This window comes from Vicia villosa, linkage group LG3 (genome assembly GCF_029867415.1).
Source record: "Vicia villosa cultivar HV-30 ecotype Madison, WI linkage group LG3, Vvil1.0, whole genome shotgun sequence".
In the NCBI taxonomy this organism is placed as follows: domain Eukaryota; kingdom Viridiplantae; phylum Streptophyta; class Magnoliopsida; order Fabales; family Fabaceae; genus Vicia; species Vicia villosa.
Window position 1 is genome coordinate 187,568,072 of NC_081182.1, and position 2,508 is coordinate 187,570,579.

Sequence of the window (2,508 nt, forward strand, 5' to 3'; positions counted from 1 at the left end):
CCAGCCCTAATAACTACAAAGATCCTCATAACAATTACATCATTTCGGTTTTAAATTTTTTAAAATTAATTATTTATTTAATAGAAATGTTAATAAATGTTCTTAAGCATTTTTTAAATGATTAAAATGATAAATTTTTATGAAACTGCGTTTATTTAATACATTAAAAATGTATTAAAAATTGAAATGTTAACTTTTATAAAGAATATTTTTTTTATTTAGTAAGTTTGAAGAGTGTCATGAGGGCATTGGTTAGAAAACTCTTTTTTTAATAAAATGGATAAACATTTTTTAAGTTAATAAAATCTTTTTTTACTTCTAAAGAAACGTTAACAATTATTTTTTCTTTGAATTTTGCACAATTTTTAAAGTAATGATTGTTTATGTTGATTACAATGATAAATTGAAGTTTTTTTCTTATTATTATAATACAATATTCATTGTAGTTAATAAAATTATTAATTGAAATACAATAAATAAAAGACTTAATTGCACTTTTGGTCCCCCTAGTTTCAGCCTCTTAAACTTTTAGTCCCTCCAGTTTAAAACCCAGGATTCATGCCCTCAAAGTTTTACTCTGTTGGAATTTTTGAAGTCCCCCTCCATTTGGCAGTATTTTTAATGACATGGCATGGAAATAAACCTGCCACATGGGTAATGATTTAATGATGAATGACATGGAAAACATTAACTATTTAAAATATTTTCAGGTTATCTGTAAAATAAACTTAATTTGGAAAATGTATTTTTAATTCATTTAATTGGACACATAAGAATCCAATTTTTCCCTAATCCCTTTCTTGTTCATTCTGTTCGTCATCTCCTTCATTTCTCCTTCATTTTGTTCGTCATCTCCTTCGTATCTCATTTCTCCTTCATTTCTCCCTCATCTCCTTCATCCTTCGTCAACCTTGTAATGTCTCAAAACTTTGTGTCATTTGATAGCTACAAAAGTCACAGAATGAGACAGGAATGTCATTGCGGTCTCGATGCTCCATTGATGACGGTCTGGACCGATACAAACCCAGGACGGCGCTTTTTCGGTTGTGGGATGTACAAGGTTCAAGGTTTCAAGAAGTGCAGTAACTTTGTTTGGCTTGATGAGGAAATGAACCCTAGGGCAAAAGAAGTAATTTCGAGCTTAATGCAAAAGTTGAATGAAGAAAAGCAGAGGGTTAAGGATTCAGTCGCAAAAGAAGAAGAATTGGAGATGAAGATGAAACTGATAAAGAAACAGTTGAAGTTTAATTGGGTCATGACCATTGTTGTGCTGGTATCATTAGTTGCAACAATAATTATGAAATGAAGCTGTTAGTACAATTGTTGTTTAGGTCTAATTTGTTGTCTTTGTTTAGGTTCAATTAATGTATAAGTTTAAGGATGTTTAGGTTCAATTTATGTTAACAGTTTATTGTTGTGATTATATGGTGTTTCTTGGTGTTGTAAACCTTGTAATTTGTTGTAACAGTTTATCAATCAATGAAGTTGCTTGGTGTTGTCAAAATGTTACCAAAGTGTAATCAAATTTAGCCAAATCGAACCAAACTAATAACAACCAATCAACAATTTATTGAACCAACCTGATAACAGTTTATTGGTGTTGGTCAACATGTTACCAAATTTAACCAAACTGATAACAACATGTTACCAACATGTTACCAAATTTTGACATCAACTATTTACAAATTGAAATAACATTTAATCAGTCAACAAAATCTAACCAAAGTGTAATCAAATTGAACCAACAAGTCATCTTTATAGCAGTAAGTTATAAAATTACTTGCATATATGAAATTATCCAAATGATGGCCATTACATAAGTGGTTCAGTAGCACCAAATTTAAAACATAACATTACAAAATATTGTTTGGCAGCCATATTGTTTTCATACTGGCGCATTTAACTGATTACCATATTGTTTGGCAATGATGACTAATCACTACAAAATACCCAAAATATCATATTGTTTTACAATCACAACAAACTTTCATACTAATGCAACATTGTTACATTCAAAAAGAAAGGCATCATTGCCTCCTAATCCTGAGTTGGTTGAGGTGCCTGAGATCCTTGACCAATCTCAACTGGTTTTTCTTTTCCCTTACTCTTCTTTGCCTTATTAGTTATCTTAGATTTCTTTGCCTTGTTGCCCCCTTTAGGTATCTACCTATCAGCTGCCCTCTTTCCCTTACAGCTCCTCTTGTTGTGTCCAGCTTGTCCATATTTGTTGCAAGTGACAGTTCCAAACTTCTTAGGAAGAACAAAGGGATTCTTTGGCTCATCAGATGTTTTGTTCCTCATCTTCTTAGGGCGGCCAATTGCCCTTCTCATGACAGGAGGAGACATTGGCACATGGTCAACATTGTTCCAAAGTTGTGGTCCATTATTTGGAAACACAATGTTAGCATAGCACTTTCCAAATGTAAGCTTGCTGCAAAACAGAATTTGTGTCATAAATATAACATAAAGAAAATTTAATGTTGTAGAATTCAAGAAATACCTATAATA

General features: G+C 31.6%; 1 protein-coding gene across 1 annotated transcript; it reads left to right on the plus strand.

Moving 5' to 3' along the window:
• The first annotated feature begins 916 nt into the window (after positions 1 to 916).
• LOC131659541 (uncharacterized) lies at positions 917 to 1,388 on the plus strand. The gene is made up of 2 exons (XM_058928717.1): positions 917 to 1,273; positions 1,356 to 1,388. Exons 1-2 carry the CDS (start codon positions 917 to 919, stop codon positions 1,386 to 1,388), a joined length of 390 nt encoding a protein of 129 aa, XP_058784700.1.
• Positions 1,389 to 2,508: the final 1,120 nt, after the last annotated feature.

What these genes read in the sequence shown, in the direction of transcription:
- LOC131659541 (XM_058928717.1), top strand. Translation starts at nt 917, where the DNA reads ATGTCTCAAAACTTTGTGTCATTTGATAGCTACAAAAGTCACAGAATG. An exon ending in TCATGACCATTGTTGTGCTG is followed by an intron (nt 1,274 to 1,355) that starts GTATCATTAGTT and finishes GTCTTTGTTTAG; the next exon opens with GTTCAATTAATGTATAAGTT.